At 36.3% G+C, this 16,072-nt stretch overlaps 1 protein-coding gene and 4 non-coding genes across 5 annotated transcripts in view; all 5 read left to right on the forward strand.

Moving 5' to 3' along the window:
* LOC140144187 (eukaryotic translation initiation factor 3 subunit D-like) overlaps nucleotides 1–16,072 on the forward strand; it is a 33,823-nt gene that overhangs the window by 1,101 nt on the left and 16,650 nt on the right. The window contains exons 2-10 of the mRNA XM_072166013.1: nucleotides 2,032–2,077; nucleotides 2,908–3,044; nucleotides 3,933–4,082; nucleotides 4,732–4,853; nucleotides 5,478–5,610; nucleotides 6,785–6,880; nucleotides 9,751–9,799; nucleotides 13,357–13,487; nucleotides 14,119–14,201. Coding sequence (XP_072022114.1) covers nucleotides 2,032–2,077; nucleotides 2,908–3,044; nucleotides 3,933–4,082; nucleotides 4,732–4,853; nucleotides 5,478–5,610; nucleotides 6,785–6,880; nucleotides 9,751–9,799; nucleotides 13,357–13,487; nucleotides 14,119–14,201 — 947 coding nt within the window. The remainder of the gene's footprint in view (nucleotides 1–2,031; nucleotides 2,078–2,907; nucleotides 3,045–3,932; nucleotides 4,083–4,731; nucleotides 4,854–5,477; nucleotides 5,611–6,784; nucleotides 6,881–9,750; nucleotides 9,800–13,356; nucleotides 13,488–14,118; nucleotides 14,202–16,072) is intronic.
* Nucleotides 5,184–5,260, forward strand: LOC140144202 (small nucleolar RNA R38). The gene has a single exon (XR_011857857.1). It is a non-coding gene; the product is annotated as a small nucleolar RNA R38 (small nucleolar RNA).
* On the forward strand, nucleotides 6,217–6,297 carry LOC140144199 (small nucleolar RNA R38). Its single transcript, XR_011857854.1, has one exon. It is a non-coding gene; the product is annotated as a small nucleolar RNA R38 (small nucleolar RNA).
* LOC140144200 (small nucleolar RNA R38) lies at nucleotides 12,564–12,640 on the forward strand. Its single transcript, XR_011857855.1, has one exon. It is a non-coding gene; the product is annotated as a small nucleolar RNA R38 (small nucleolar RNA).
* On the forward strand, nucleotides 13,845–13,925 carry LOC140144198 (small nucleolar RNA R38). The gene has a single exon (XR_011857853.1). It is a non-coding gene; the product is annotated as a small nucleolar RNA R38 (small nucleolar RNA).

The following is a 16,072-nucleotide window of genomic DNA, read 5'->3' on the forward strand; positions in this document are numbered from 1 at the left end:
CTACATAGTGCACGGTAGAAATGCTTTCATATTTGTTCATACGCTGGTTCCCGCGAACTTGGCTGCCTCTCTTTGTGTTCGGTCTATCCATTTAGTGGTAGGAGAAACTTAGATGCAGGGAATTCCTAGTCTCTAGTAAATGCGCCCTACGATATCGCCATTTTACCACGTAGTTTAACCCAGCGTTTGCAAAGACTATTCGGGCCGGTCAGGGTCGGCGTAAAAGTGCTTAAAATACGTGTCGGACGTGAAAGATGACATTAAAACTATCCTTTTTTCTTAAAAACTTGAAAAATGTGAAATAATGAAATAATGGAAAATAATGAATATTTGATCGGCATTTTTTTCTGACCGGAGTCGGGTAACGGGAAACTGGGAGTCAACTTTCATTAGCCTTATGCACGATTATGTGTATTCTGTCGGTCGGACATCTGGGCTATCTCTAGTCTCGGGCCCAAACTGCATGTGGCTCACGGTTTGTTGTGAACAACAGAAACCGGCTGTGAAGGAGGCTACATAGCGATGTTGCTGGAGTGACATTCAATTTCGGAAAAAACGACACTCGACCATGGAATTTACCAAGGCATATTCACATGTACACAGTCACAGTCGTGGAGTGGACTTTTCGCTGCTCATAAAAATCACTCAAAATCATCTTTTAAAATATTTTTTGGACTAAAGCTGATGAATAGAATAAGTTGAGCAATCACAGATGACATACATCAGTGACCCAGATTTCTAAAGTGAGTATTTTACTAGATATAGTTATACTAATGCAAACTTGCCAAAATAAAACCCTGGAGGCACCTTACGGGAGTATCTACAACTTGAGAACAAGTCCTGAAACGTTCGAAATTTGTAGTTACCGTACTACACCTAATATATTTGTCCAATATTTTGAGAAGTTGGCGTCAAATTTTCTATTCTATATTGTTTTCAGTTTTGTAATAATGTCTTTTGCCAATACATGTTTAAAGTTGTAATTTTGTGTTTTTGATCGCAAAGATCGGATATTTTTATTCCCAATTCGAATTCTGCACCCTTTGCAATCTCGATCCTTAATTTTGTTTCAGCCGAGTCTTTAATCTTAAATAAGCAAGCACAATAAAGTTGGATCTGGATCTGGAAGGTACAAATGTACTCTCAATGCTTCCTGATTGAAGCCAAACGAGAGGGTACCACTTAAAGTTGGTACCGTACCACTTTTCTATATATACATTGATGAAATTTTAAAGAATTTTTTTCAAGTTTCTGACCTGCGCAAATCGTTAAGTGTGTGTGTAATCTGTGTATTTCCCATTGACATCCAAAATGGCGTATGCCAGTCCTAAATTACATAGGTACGGCGTACGTATATGACTGGCAAGCGAGTCTAGTAAAAAACACTTGAGGTCAAAACAACTTTTCAAAAACAAGTGAAAATTACCATTTTTATACTTTTTATCTAGGGAGGTTTTGTCTCAAAAATACTTTTAAAAGATTGTTTTTAAAGTAGTGTTCTACACTAATTTTTTTCTTCAAAACTGGATAAATTTGTATTGTTTTAATTACTTTTGCTCCTATTGAACAGCTAGCAATGTATGTTAATTCATTATGTCAACATATGTCATTTGAAACAATGAGGTGATGCATTATCATGTTGCAAAGGATTCTGGGAAGGGTATGATACCTTCTCTGCCTGCGAGTTTTGAGCCAGCGCTAACCACACGGTGTACGTAAAACGTATGTATGTGTCAATTGTACATCAACATCAAGACATTAGCCAGAGGGGTGTCCAGGTGTCATTTGGATGCCCTGTTTTTTATTTGGACCACCCTAAAATTCTGATTTTTTTAAAATAATGGAGTGAATAAGAAGTGGACACCCTGATTTTGAAGAATATGGTATTTTTGACCATTTTGGACACCCTAAAGACACCCCCATTGATCAACACATAGATTGACGTTTAGAAAGTTGTAATTCGGGTAGACCTAAATTAGGATTCAATCAACATTATTTATTTTTACCGGTACTTCTGTTTTATAAATACAGGTCTCTGACTGGACAGGGGCTACATACCAAGACAAGAGATATCTAGGTAAGCAATTACACATGTACCGTAGTGTGCAAGCCAACTGTATGCTCTATCTATTGATGATATGTTTAACACAGGATCTGCCAAAATCAGGGTCAGAATTTTGGCGAGAATCCCAGAATCGATTCTCCCAAAGATTCTCGTGTATTTTCAAGAATCAAAATGGTTTGTTTTTCAATTTTAGATAATAATTTGTAACACATAAATTGGGTATAATTTTGGTTGGAATCGATCGATTCTCACAAAGATTCGCGTAAGAAGATTGAATGTGAATAAAAGTTTACAGCATAAATTTAACAGAATGTAACGGGCATTTGTCTGATTTCAGACATTTTGCTTGGATCTTCCCTGTACGAAAGTCAATAGGGAAATACACTTTTTTTTATTCAGGCAATGTTGAAGCAGTTTCAAATTTTGAGAAAGCCTGGACGATGTACTTGTTATTTATTTTACTTGGCCCAATGACAATCAGTTTTGAAAAGAGATACCATAGTCTTATCTTAACACTGGCTGTGCCATCCATTGTGGTGGTTTCTTCATGGGTGTTTGTTATGAGTCCATTAAGCTACTTGCAGTTCCGCCATTATGCACTATGTGCGGGAGAGCCTCGAACTGGCAGCATACATGAATGGGAATTGAACTAGTCATAACGTTCTGTGTAAGGTTACATAATTCTTCCTTTCATGTATGCTGCCAGTTCGAGGCTCTCCCCACATAGTAATAATGGCGGAACCGCAAGTAGCTTAATAAGGTGTAAAAGTGGATGCGTCTTATTTTTGGCCATTTACTGAAACTGAAATTGTAAGTATCCATTGTATTCATTTATTTTCCAGGCAAATACAATTCCCAGTTTGGCTCAGGTCAGCAGTACACCTATTACCATGAGCAAGACGAGTCAACGTTTCAGCTGGTGGATACATCAAAGACACAGAAACCAATTTACTTGAGGAATCGTATGCGTTTCACCCAGGTAACATGTACAGCTATTAGACATCTAGGCTTTATTTACTCAAGAAATTTAGGACAGTTTACAATATAAACTTTCTCTAGTTTATATTTTGTGAGAGGCACTGTAAATTGAGGTATTCCATTTGAAATCTGCACAGCCCCATGAAAGACATAACCTTAATCTTTCACACAGGGAGTGTGAATTCCAAATGTGGTAAACTGAAAAGGTGACTCCATTTGAAATCTACGTCCTCTCTCTGGGAGATTTAAGGTCAGGTCATGTCTTCCGTAGCGGTGTATGGATTTCAACCGGATTAGCCCAAGTTTAATGAAAATGCCTACAGGTCTAAAGTATGATCTACACTGCGACAATTTTAACCAGACCTTTTGCACTCTGCTTGGGCTCCTTAGTGTTTGGTAGGAGATACTACCAGAATCTGAGTGTATTCCATAACCATACCATATTTCAGACAACTTTTGAAATTCAGTTGGCCCTCGGGCCGAAAGCCTGTGAAAATTGAGAAGGGCCTATAGAGGTTCAGACCTAAAGACCCGATTGGGCTGGAATTGTTTGGCTTATTTGCATATCCCAGCAAGCTATTTATGAAATAGTATGCTAAATTCTTGATTGATCTGTTAACATGACTGCATTATGGCTGTGTGTATATTGAAAAATTTGAAGTGTGATAAGGGCCCATCAGGCTAAGGGTAATTTTGGATTATTTTCATTGCTTCAAACAAGTTAAGTGACATGCTAACAAGCCTCATGCATTTTTAAAATTTGGCAGTCGGAATGGCACATGCCAAAGATGTTCCTCTTCAACCCCAATGGCAGATGGCATGATATGTTCTTCAGGAATGTCTTAGTAAAGCAGTAATTATGATATATTTTTCTTATTGTTGATTTCAGCGTAATCTTCGACGAGATCGGGAGCGACGTGAGCAGCGCCAGCAAGCTAACATGCAGACCTTGACCAAGGCACAGAAGGAACGACAGAGGCAGGTGCGGCGACTTCAGAAGCAGTACGGCAAGCGCAGGTGGCCAGAAAACAAACAGCATGTGAGTTCAAAGTACTATACAATGTATGACAAGTAAAAAGAAAGGGAAATGCTTATAGCACCGCTGGTGGCCGCACTGAAAAGCAGCAACTCTGCCCTCCTTTTGCCGTGTGTGCCTTCTCTTCTTGACCCTTGCCACACCCACGAAGCAGGCGTCCTACCCTCTAATAAGGTACCTCCGACAAAACCACCCTCTGGGAGTTAGGGTGAATAGCCTGGACCCTTAGTTTCATTTTTGGATGGAAATATGGCTAAAGTGTGCATTTAAATAGACCTCAGAAAGGATATCGGGTTCTGGGTGAAATAAAATAATAAATTTGGGGATTTATAGCTCACAATGCATGGGGCAAGACCTACCTTAATAAACTATTTTACGACATGAGGGATGCAGGTCAATATAGGTGCAGTCTCCTAGTCTACCTACATATAACCGTTGCAACCAGGATTAGCTCCCTGCGTAACGGGTAAACCAAGAAAAAAAGGTGGTTAGGTCCTTGTCCAGGGGAATTTCAGGTTGTTTTCACAAGAACAATTTAGAACCTCGCCTCACCAGGGCTCGAACTCGGGACCTCTCGCACTGGAGTCTGATGCCTTATCAATTGCAGTAACCTGACTAGTCATCATTCATATATTCTTTTCCTATTCTATAGGCACCTCCTAAAGCTCGCAATGCTTCAGTAACAGTACGATCTGAATGGGCTGTTGTAGAAGATTTGGATTTCCTTCGTCTCAACAAACTCAAGTTGCCGGATATGCCGGAACCAGAAGACCTGTAAGTAAACAAAACTTGAAATAGGAGAAAATCCAAGAAATCGAGAAGGCAAACAGTTTTTAGACGCTGATCTGCTTTGTTGCATGGCAAAGCAGTTAATTAACTTGTAGTCATAATAATGATTGAACCTAGTCATAGCATATAAAAACAGGGAAAGTCATTTTCAATTGATATATATAACTGTGTCATGCTAAAAGTAAAAACAAGGACACAACATCCAATGAGGGAAGCACAAGAATGCAAAAGGTATAAACACAGTTAACAACCTGACATTTTGAAGAGATGAAACTTGAACTGTAAATTACTTGACCTCTACCTACATATGTTATAATTTGCCAGTGATGTGATAAGTTATCCCTGTCTGAAGTAAAATAGAATTGTGGACAACATGAAATTCTGAGGCAAACTTTTTGACATTAGCAAATGCATGGAGTGGTAGGTGACATGAGGTGATGCTTCCAAAGCAGCCAACAAAATGCTGACAATATATGATATGCGAGGCATTGTTGTCTCACAATGACATAACTAGCGTGGTGTTAATATATGATTAAGCAATCTAATATTGAATTGAATCATGCTTTAATATGTGGGTTTGTATGAATTTGTGTTTGTTTTGATTCGTAGGAAGAAGTGTGGCGAATTGGAGTATTATGATAAGAGTTATGATAGAGTTACTACTAAGCTGGAGAAGAGGTTAGCCAGGGTCAACCGTCTCTTCCACAAAGTCACTACTACAGATGATCCTGTTATACGAAAGGTTAGTGACCATGGGCAGAGAGTTGGGTTACCAAATTGGGATGAATTTTAGGCCTAGGTTATCTGGTTTGGCAAATTCCTGATGATCACTTCAATATACAAATATTTTGTGTCTGCTGGACGGGGCTATAATTAAAGACAGAGATGAAAAGAATTTATCGCGTCTGACGTCATCTGTCAATCAAATTCGAGCACGGTTTGTTTACAAGTGTCCTGATGATGACTTGGTGAACGCGGCGGTATAACCGGGCGCCTTATTGTTAATTTTGCACCTTCAAACATGCAAACCATCTCAAAAGTTAGGTCGTTATAGTAGAAAACTTTCATTGGCAAAGGCACCATGTCCACAATGCCTAGAAATGCTGCTTTTTGCCTTGTAAAAGTACATATTTTTCGCCATTTGCTGCTATTCCTTTTCTCCGATCAGCACCAGATAGATCGGTCTTCCTTTTACGCCCTATTTACCTGTGTAAACCAATCAAGGATCGTAATTGACAGTGACATCAGACACGATAAATTCTTTTTATCTCTGTCTTTAATTATACCCATGATATCAAATAGGCATACCAGAAAACTTCATTCTATGACCTCTGACTAGACCTATACAGTTTGTCAATGATGTGATAAGTTATCCCTGTCTGAAATAATAAGAAATTGTGGACGACTGGAAGTAAACTCTGAGACAAACCTAGATTCCAATGGTAAAAATTTTGAAATGTAATGTCTTGCCATTTGTACTTAAAGATAAAGCCTATATAACTAGTTTTGGTAGTTTGTTGAACCGACCATGAGCATGCACTAACCAAAAGTGCTCTCCTCAAGGTCTATAAGTGCACCATATGTAGGGTGGATGGGAGCAGACGCACAGGTTGCATAATTACGATCTGCTGACACTCAGCTCCTCCCGGTTTGAAATTCTGCTGCTGCAGCGGGGGCCTACTCGGTGTGAAAGGAATTCTGCTTCCTAGTTTGCGATGGTAGAGACAACATAAGATTCAAGCCTTTTTGCCGAATTTGATGGGAGTTAGTTAGATCAAAACACAGCACAAGAAAAGTTCTTTCTTGCAGGGCCAAACCTCAGAATTAAAATATCCTGACTCTTTTAACAGTTTCCATGATGAGTATCACATATTAATTTCTTATTTCTTTATATTTTTGTGGTGTTAAATATACAGCTTGCTGGTGAAGGCAATGTGTTTGCTACTGATATCATCCTAGCTACACTCATGTGTTGTACAAGGTCTGGCTATTCCTGGGATATTGTAGTGCAGGTATAGTATTTGTGTGTATGTGGTGTGTGGGGTTGTAAATACTTTCAGTTGGACACTTTCCAATCTGTAACAACAGAAAAGGTCAAAAAGTCAAAAGAAAACTACAACCTGGGACATCAACTCCTTATTGGTTACCTATACTTTGATCAGCTCGTAATCGGCGGGCCTTATAACAGCGCGGATTAATATCTATATATTTTATTTTGAGAATCGTCTTGTGACATCTTTCCAGAAGCACCACAAATTATTCATTCAAGTCAGATATGTTGTCTATTTTCTTTAACAAGCACAATAGAGACCAGACAGGTCAACTATGACACTTTTAATGTGGGTCTACTTGTCGGTGTAGTGACAAAAGCCTTACGATTCCCGCCGATTAAGAGCTGATCAAACTGTATTTGAATAGTAAAAAAATAAGGGCATGTGTTCAAAATGTCCCTGGTTATGCGGACAGAAAATATGTGTGTCACCGATCTATAATCTAAAATAAATTTGTGAGATGGCTCAGTCCATGTGAAAACAGATTGAGTGTACACCCACCCTCTTGGATTTTGCTCTCCTTTGGCTCAGGGGGACCTTTCATGGATCCCTAGGTGAGGTCACAAGAAAAAAAAATTAAATTCCATTTCGTTTATGCGAATGGCGGGCAATCAAAGTTTGGCGACCTCGACCAAAATTGGGAATTTAAGGGTCCAAATGACAAAGTGCTCTCTTTGAGGGGCACTTTCTTATTAATTGAATCAGTTGTGATCCTCTTTTTGAATGTGGTCACTCACTGGCTGTGTCTGAAATACCTAATGCCAAAAAGATAGATTTCGAATTTCGTTGGGATTTCAGAGGGGTCAAAATCAGCACTTCGTACTGTTCAATCAAATTATCTTGATTTTGAAGGACCCATGATAATGTCACAGTGCACTTATAGGTCCTAATTATGTTCAGAATGGATTAACCATATGCCAATGTCTATGAGCAATTCAAAAAAAAGAAATTTCTAGACCCCTACAGAATTTTAGGCCACCCCTAAAGTGGTTCAGCCACAAATGGCGCTTAAAATCGCCAAATTTTGACCCCTAATAACTTTAGGTGTACACCAGCTATGAATTTCTAGTCTTCTGCATCTGAAAGAATTTAGTTTAATGTTACTAGGAACATAAGATTTGTTTTGTATTTTTGTGTTTTAGTATTAAGTTGACGCTTTCAAAAATAGTCATTTTTGCCTAACATACCATGCATACAGGATACGGTACAAAATGCCAATTTTAGTATGATAGTTTTTTTTATTTTTGATCACTTTATAGCCATTTGTATTATTTATCCTGAAATTCCAAGTTGCTCTTGAGTCAAGTAATAAGAAAAAACTACTTTCTAATCCTCTGTATGGATTTTTAAGGGGGTCAAAAATGCACTTCCTGGCAACGATGCGCATGCAAAGTACAGGTTATGGGGGTCAAATTTTCAGAATGCTCCCAATTATGTCAAGTAATATATCAAATTATTCGTATGGTCATGAGGATTCCAAAAATGTATAGTTTGTTATGTGTCAGACCTTTCAGGAGGCGCTAGGACGAAAAAATGTTCATAGGTCAACGACCTTTTTTGAATTCTGACCATAGTTAACAACGTTTGATTTTGGTAATGTATTATATATGTTTTTCTTGCATGAGAAATACAACTAAGCAAATTAATAAACTATACAAGGAACCGATGACCCTCTTTTTGCAACATGGCTGCCAAAAGCATCCATATTGTAATAAGGAGGTCATTGGTTCCTTGTACAGTTTTTTTAAAGTTATGTAGTTGTATTTCTCATGCAAGAAAACTATAATTAGACACCAAAATCGGACGTTGTTAACTATGTAATAACAGGATAAATAAGACAATTTGCTATAAAGTGATCAAAAATAGAAAAAAGGGTATGTTGAAATTGACATTTTGTACCCATAACCTGTACATTATTAGTCAAAAATTGGGATTTTTGGGACCAACAACTTAGTATCAAAACACAAAAATACAAAACAAATCTTATGTTCCTAGTAACATTAGACTACATTCTTTCAGATGCAAAAAACTAGAAATTCATATCTGGTGTACACCTAAAGTTATTAGGTGTCAAAATTGGCCGATTTTAAGCGCCATTTGTGGCTGAACCACTTTAGGGGGCCTAAAATTCTGTAGGGGGTCTAGAAATTTCTCTTTTTTTGAATTGCTCATAGACATTGGCATATGGTTAATCCATTCTGAACATAATTAGGACCTATAAGTGCACTGTGACATTATCATGGGTCCTTCAAAATCAAGATAATTTGATTGAACAGTACGAAGTGCTGATTTTGACCCCTCTGAAATCCCAACGAAATTCAAATCTATCTTTTTTGGCATTAGGTATTTCAGACACAGCCAGTGAGTGACCACATTCAAAAGAGGATCACAACTGATTCAATTAAGAAGAAAGTGCCCCTCAAAGAGAGCACTTTGTCATTTGGACCCCTTAAATTCCCAATTTTGGTCGAGGTCGCCAAACTTTGATGGCCCGCCATTCAAAACTAAATGGAATTTGAATTTTTTCTTGTGACCTCACCTAGGGATCCATGAAAGGTACCCCTGAGCCAACGGAGAGCAAAATCCAAGAGGGTGGGTGTACACTCAATCTGTTTTCACATGGACTGACCCAGATATTAAAAATCTGCTTTAAAATTAAACATGGCTTTTCATTTGAGCTGCTCCCTTTAGTTGTAAAAACTTTCAAAATTTAAATAATGGAGAAATGGATTCTAGATTCATTTTGATATATTAAACAGCCAGTATACCTGGTGACTTTACACTAACATATTCATACATATTGGTAAATGAATTTATTTTCTTATTTACAGCATATACAAGGGAAACTATTCTTTGACAAGAGAGACGACTCAGAATTTGGTATGTTATTTATAATTCTGTCATAGTTTGAACCATTTTAGAATAATTGTGGTAATAAGTTTAGCAATCACCTTTGCATGAATAATACAAAGATGATGAGCATATATTGTTGCTCAAGTTCAGTAAATTTATATGCAGGAGAAAGCCCTAGCAAACTGATATATGTGACCCATCACATAAAAACCGACCACTTGGCAGCTGGCTTCATTGGCAGATAATGAAAGAAGATTAGAAAATATAAAGATAATAAAAAGAATTCTGAGCTTGTTTTGCCTCATAAAACGTTTTTACTGTATCTGATTTCAACAAATAAGGTGTCCTTTTCAACCAAAAAACAGCAGTTTATCCTAGGTGTTTAAATCTCCATTTTCATTTCTGCTGTGAGGTGGTCTGTTTTGATGTGATGGGTCACATATGGTCATTTTCACAGTAAAGGGTGTAACTTTTGATTTTAGGGTCAAAATTTCAAACCACTTAAATATGTTTCTGTTTACTGAAATCATGCATAGAAGCAACTTAAATTTCAGTAACATAATGTTTCAAGGCTTAAATCTTTTGATTTCTAATAAAAATTTGACATTTCCATAACATTTTGGTTAAAATCTAAGAAAAAATGTATTTTACATATGCTCAGAAAATTATGACATGAAAGCTGGAATACATGTAAAATCCCATTCCAAAGTAAGTCAACAGATATAAGTTAAATTTTATACCATGTTTTGCTATGTTTGTTATTGCAGTTTTGAAAATTTTTAACATCAAGTGTCATTTACAATGGAAATTTCCCAACCTTAAACATATTTTTTAAGTTTTAATTGGGTTCCTAAAATAATTTGAATGTCTAACTTCATGTTCAAATACTACTTGATGAAAGGAACCTACCAGCCAAGTTTCACAGAAATTGGAGTTATTTTTTAGAATTGGCAGTTCAAGCGATTTGTGTTTCGGAGGCTTCAGTTAACAACACAGGTGATCATAAAAGTAAAATATTTGGCTAACTACTACAAGTTGACATGAAAAAATAGGTAAAAAATATCACAATTACCCATTTTCATGCTTTGCATCTAAGTATTGAATTTCAGTTGTGACAAAAATTAAATTATCACAGCAAGTCATTTTTTTTTGTTTCGGAGGCTTCATGTTAACAATGGTTAAACATTGCAGAAGTATTTTTTTGAAAACAACACTGTTGTGATCATCTAAGCTGTTATTTTCTTGTGTGTATTGAATTAATGATTCTATGCAGCAGATATTGTAGATTAATCACACATTAATTTTTTCACCCATTCGTTAAGCATGGTGTTAACTTGCATGTGAAGCCTCCGAAACAGGCTTTCTTGGGTATCAGTATATTTTTCAAACATTAACCATAATATGAATTTTTTTTAAATTTATGACATTCTGCACATATCAAGTAACAATTACAATGCAGATATCAATATGGAACACACCAATTTAGATGTGCAAAGAGGATTGTTGTTTCGGAGGCTTCATTTGTTTCGGAGGCTTCAAGTGTTAACGGAAAGTTTGTATTGGGTCCCATTTTCAAACTGTGATATATGTGACGTCACATGTCAAAAGGAGACACTTTTGGGCAGGATCGTAAATGGAGAAATGGCCAAAAATCTGCCGGTGGGTGATTTTTTCACAATTTGGGTTTCTTGCGAATTTGTGATGTTATTAGTGTTAAAAATATTGTCTAATAGTTTCAGACCGGAATATAACTGGCATCATGTATTTTTTGAGACATTTTTCAAGTTAATTCCTACTCTCAACATTGTCAATAATATTTTTAAAGGCCGATATCTCAATTTCCAATTTTATAAAACCATAACTTCCGAACTCAATATCTTCGCTTAGGAATATCCGATTTCATTGGAGAAAACGGTGTTGTGGAGCAAAATATCTCTATATTTAAGATATGTAAAAACCTCAAAATTCATAACCTGCCCAAAAGTGTCTCCTTTTGACATGACACGTCACATATATCTCCACGATTTAAAAACAAGTGACTTGAGGATCTACTTTGCTACATTTTGATTAATAGATTGGATGAGCTCTTTTATTTATATTTGCCCAAGCTAGCTGAACAGTTTGTTTCGGAGGCTTCAAAAAGTTAACGGAAAATCGGCTCTGTGAAGTCAAGATTTTATAAAAATTTTAAAAGCTTGCAAATCGACTAATTTTTGTTACCCATTTCAAGTTAAGATATCAACTGTTATGAATCAAGAAGAAGTGAAGAAATAACCAAGAATTATGGACCAAAGCTATACCCACAAAGTTTGTTAACAATTGTTAACGGAAAATGAAGCCTCCGAAATGACAAATATCGAAGTAAAAAAAAAAAAAATACAGGGCTGTTCACAATTAAATCTAATGTGGCAGTGTTTACTGAACATATGACCATACTTTCAGGATAAGAAAAATTATCCATGAACTAACTGAAGAAATCACAGGGTTTTACAAAAATGTTACTGTTTTTTATAGTTTTTCAAAATGGCAATATTAAGTACATTTAAGCCTGCTAAAACTGAACGCAGTAACTCCCAAAGATGATTATGCTACCCAAGGTAGCTGCTAACTAGGTGACTTATGTGGCCAAAAATCATGGAATTCTGTGGCTTTATTAGAACACTACGGATCAAAATGTTAAAAATCCAAAGTTACACCCTTTACCGTGAAAATGACCATATATAATAAATTAAATAAAAAGAGTGAATAAATTGGAGCCGGTGGGTTCATGCCTTGACTCCTGATCTACATAGTTTGTCAATGATGTGATAAGTTATCCCTGTCTGAAGTAATAAGAAATTGTGGACAACTGTAAATTCTGAGGCAAACTTGTGATTTTTGTTTAGCTGGTGTAATCTTTTGTGTTATAAGCTTCACAGTCACTGTGTTCACATCTGTTGCAATGCAATGGGCTATATTTGAAATCCGTACATCCCCTATGGAATACATGACCTTATATATTTACCTCCCACACAGGGGGTGTAGATTTCAAATGGAGTCAGCCATTCAGGTAACCCATTTCAAATTCACACTCTGTGTGGAAGATTAAGGCCCTATCTTCCATAGGGGGTGTATGGAGCCCATTGCAACAGAGGTGCTCTTTGAGGAGGCCTGTACAAGGAAGGACCTTGCACTGAATGTCTTACAGGCTCAACAGTGTTTCTAGCAATGGTTTTCTTTGGTGAGAGGACACAAAAGAAGTAGCAGGGTCATACATTTCATGCTGTTTTATAATTATAATTGTCTGAGTTATAATTAACATTGCTCTTCACCTTTACGGTAAATCCCATAAGCCTTTGCGGGTAGACCTCTGATGTTGTCGCACAATGCACACATTGTTACTGTGCACTTCACAGCTTTCAAATACACCAGAAACCGTACTAACGATGTTCGCTAAATGATGTGTATGTCAAATGTTGACATCTCGGGTCTACCTACAAAGGGATTTACCGAAAAGGTGAATTAAAAATACCTTAATAGATTGTGCTTTTATTCCATGAAATTTAATTTTCTTTCATTCATTTCTTCCTTCCTTCCTTAATCAGATTTACTGACAGTGAATGAGACAGCCATTGAGCCACCGCAAGAAGAAGGCAACCATATGAACTCACCGCGTAATTTAGCTCTGGAGGCAACATTCATCAACCATAATTTCTCACAGCAGTGTTTAAAGATGGTAGGTACTAATTGTTTGTTTGCTTATAATAGATGGAAAAAACAGACTCATAACATTGTATATTGATATAGTACGGCATGTACGCAGCTTGACGCAGCACTTGTGCTAGTTGCGCGTTGCCTGGCTGGCGCACGCTTATGTGAATTTAAATGTCTGTAAGTTGGGACTTTATTGACCTACACAGTAACAAAATACAATATTTTTTGCCTATTATACACATATTTGTAGCAAGATATTAAAAAAATAGAGGCAATGTCATTTTAAAACTCAATGGATATGTGGTGGGTAATCAGTATTGGTAGTAAAATCCCTGTGCGAATAACTCTGGGTTTGTCACATTTGCTATTTGAAGTCAATGTTTGTCAGTGATGTAACAAGTTATCCCTGTCTGAGGTAACTATCAATATGAGGAGAACCAGTGTATTTTCTGAGACAAACATTACATTCTTCATGGCACATAAAAATATTCTGGGTTGGTGGTCCTGAGCTCCCGTCGGTGGGGAACCCTACAAAAAATAATATTTTTCCATTTAAGAAATGGATTCTTTAATTGTCAAAAGTATGGGCTTGTTACATCAGTGTAAGAAATCTGGGAGAAACTTGTTTTGATTTTGATCTTTTTCTTCTACAGAATGGAGAGAAGCATAAGTTTCCATTGAAGAACCCATTTGTATCTGAAGATGATGATACACATGTAGCATCAGTAGCATATAGGTAAGCTTGATAGTTTGATGATAGTATGTTGGGAAAGAAGTTTAAGAATACATGATGTTTGCATAATAACAGATGCATAGAGAGGTACACTGCAAGATTCTCATCTGTGTGACGCCGATGTCACATCAATGTCACTCCATCGGAAACTACACCTCGGTTTTCCATATCGCCGGTCTGAAATAGCCGGGTAGCCAGCCTCCTTGGTTTCTACAGAGTGACTTGGCGCCGGTGACTTCATGAGGAGAGTCACACCGGTGTGACTACTGTGACTGGGCCTGGGTGCTTGGGTTGCGGTTTTGCTTTTATTGCCATATTTTTATATTCTCTTGATTTATTCAAATAATATTCTTTATTTATTGCTTTTTAGGGGATTAGGGAGGGAAATTGCAAACTGGACTTTAAAAATAAGGAAATATTAGATGAATAAAATAAATTTGTTAGTAAAAAAAATAAACATGATCAGTAAACAAAGTATAATTCAATAAACTAATATGATGAATAAAATACATTTTTGTTAATTGGTGGTTATTTGAATAACTAAATAATTAAAAAATTAAGAACTAAATAAACAGGAAGAAACCAATAAACAAAGAATGGAAGAAACAAAGAAACACTTCGAAAGAAAACAACTTGACAAAAATTGCAAATAAAGAAGTTAAAAGTAGGAATATTATAAGAAGCATGTAGGCCTATTGATGAATTAAAATATTAAATGTGTAAAATAAATAAATAATTATAACAATAATAATTCATTACAAGCATTAATATTTGCGTGATAAAAAATAAGACACAATTTCAAACAAACACTGCAATAGGCCTATATTGACGTGACACCGATTTATAGGCATAATTTAATAACGTAAAAAATTCAACATGAAAAACAAATCAAACTAATAGGCCTATAAAAACACCATTTTGAAAAACGGAAAAAGAAAATAGCACAAGCCAAAGTTTTGCATAAACTTACCGCAGTAAAAGTATAAATTTGCAGTAGACCTTTCAAGAAAGTGACAAGAAGTAAAACAAAATGCATGCTAGGCCTATAAATCAATTTTAAATATAACAGAAAAATTCTTGCTTCAAAGTAAGTAAAGTTTTGGCAAATCAAAATGTATAAATTGAAAATGCTAGGCCTATAATTACAGCAGTGAAGAGTAAAACCCCCATGATGCTTTGCGAGTAAAGCATATTATCGAATGAGTAGCAACTCTGACGTCATCATTTTCATGTTGGTCCTCAAAGGGTAAAGACCATTCTCTCACATGTGACTTCATCATTTTTGGATGGGGTATAAACCTAAAATGTTGAGTTGATTTGTGGAAGGAAATTATACTTAAAAGCAAAGATTCATGAAAAGTACTTGCAATGTATCATTAATCATCAACATTGGAATCAGTAGTTTCTTTTTTACAAATAAAATCAATTAGCCACATGACCATTATCAACCACATCTAACATTTCTCAAACCCTACACCCCTGTATTGGGCGATACCATTTTACGCAAGAAATATTTCTATTGAGACCTCAAACAAAACAAGGTTGAATTTAGCCCTATTTATAGAAAATATTTAATATGAGGCTAAAACTTTGATATGAAATAAAGAACCAGGAATTAAACTTCCATTTATTGATGGGATCGTGATGACGGCTAAAACTCTGTGAGTATTGCAAACCTGAGCAAAGCCATGGAATGCACCAGCGTGTCAATGCACTGTGTAATGCCTGAGCACAACAAATGATTACAAACATGACGAGTCGAGGCTCAAACTAGAGCGAAATTAAACACATATACTGGCCTTATCTGGACATAAACGTTAATATATATGTAAATAAATTGTGTATCTTCCGGGAACTGGAGTAAAAATGGCGTT

The sequence above is a fragment of the Amphiura filiformis genome, unplaced genomic scaffold, assembly GCF_039555335.1.
Source record: "Amphiura filiformis unplaced genomic scaffold, Afil_fr2py scaffold_44, whole genome shotgun sequence".
NCBI lineage: Eukaryota > Metazoa > Echinodermata > Ophiuroidea > Amphilepidida > Amphiuridae > Amphiura > Amphiura filiformis.